This window comes from Phaseolus vulgaris, chromosome 7 (genome assembly GCF_000499845.2).
Source record: "Phaseolus vulgaris cultivar G19833 chromosome 7, P. vulgaris v2.0, whole genome shotgun sequence".
NCBI classification, from domain to species: domain Eukaryota; kingdom Viridiplantae; phylum Streptophyta; class Magnoliopsida; order Fabales; family Fabaceae; genus Phaseolus; species Phaseolus vulgaris.
The window spans coordinates 15,775,817-15,776,987 of NC_023753.2; the positions used below are offsets into that span (position 1 = coordinate 15,775,817).

Below are 1,171 nucleotides of genomic sequence, written 5' to 3' on the forward strand. Positions count from 1 at the left end.
GGGTTCCCATCCTACCAGCGGCATCGCCCCTGGGAGGGAATTCCTTTAGGGATAACCCTCCAAGTGCCATTTCTCTTCCTCCCACAATGGTCCAAGAGGAAGCAGGCGAAGGGGCCGAATCTGCTCCACCCCCACCACCGCCAGAGGTCTCCGTTGGTCCCTCCTCTGTCGCCGCCGCCTCAGATCTTATTGCCATCCCTCCTCCAATCATGCATCTGATGAGGGGCTTCAGCGGGGGATCAATGCCGAAGGTTCCGACAGGAAGGAGGGGATGCCCTTCTACTTGGGAACCTTCTTGGCCGTGGCCCTCGAATGGCGTGCCCAAGCTAGAAACGCTGTTTTGCAGACTCAAACCCTCCAGGCCTTGGAAACAAGGGTAGCTGCCCTGGAGGAGGAAAAGAAAGCTTTGGGATGCCAAAACGAGGCCTACAAAACCACTCTGAAGCTGGCGCAAGAGGCCAAAGAGGAGGCTGAAAAACAACTGGCAGAGGCGGTGGAGCTTCAGGCCGACTTCTACACTCGGGAAGTCACCCTCCAAGTTCAGGTAACGAGCCTCCAAGACATAGTCGAAGCTTACGAAGAAGTTCAAAAGGACTTGAAGGACCGATGCTGTGGGCAGGCTGACGAACTGGAGCGGATGGAGGGGGAGATGGCTACTCAGGCCAAGGCTTTGGGCCTTCTCCAGGTTGACTATGACAAACTGCAGATCGAGGTCAGCCGGCTCCGTGTCGAGAAGGAGGCTTTGGAGAAGCAGGTAGCTTCTGGGGATGCCACCATTGAGGAGCTAGAGAAGGACAAGAAGACCTTTATCCATGACATGGCGGGCACCTTCGAGGAGGGGTTCAAAGAGGCCTTGGCCCAGGTCGTCTGCGAGAACCCGGGAATCGACGTTTCCAACTGCGATTCCACTCATCACATCGTTGACGGGAAGGTCGTGCCCTTGGAGCTGGATGATTGAACCGCCCTCGACCACCACCTTATTCCTTTGCGCTTTGTCTTGTTTTTGATCCTCTTTGATAAACTTGTAATTCTTTGAACTATTTGCACTTTCGTCACAACTGTGGGTTTTGCATGACAATTTTTGTACCTTTGAGTTATCGAATTCCGCCTGCATGATTTTACCCTCATTTCTTCGCCTTCATGTGCTTCGATTGTTTTGTCTGTACTCTAC

General features: G+C 53.6%; 1 protein-coding gene across 1 annotated transcript; it reads left to right on the forward strand.

The window, feature by feature from the left end:
* Nucleotides 1-271: 271 nt before the first annotated feature.
* On the forward strand, nucleotides 272-958 carry LOC137829122 (uncharacterized). The gene has a single exon (XM_068635916.1). The coding sequence runs from the start codon at nucleotides 272-274 to the stop codon at nucleotides 956-958; it is 687 nt and encodes a 228-aa protein (XP_068492017.1).
* The last annotated feature ends 213 nt before the right edge of the window (nucleotides 959-1,171 follow it).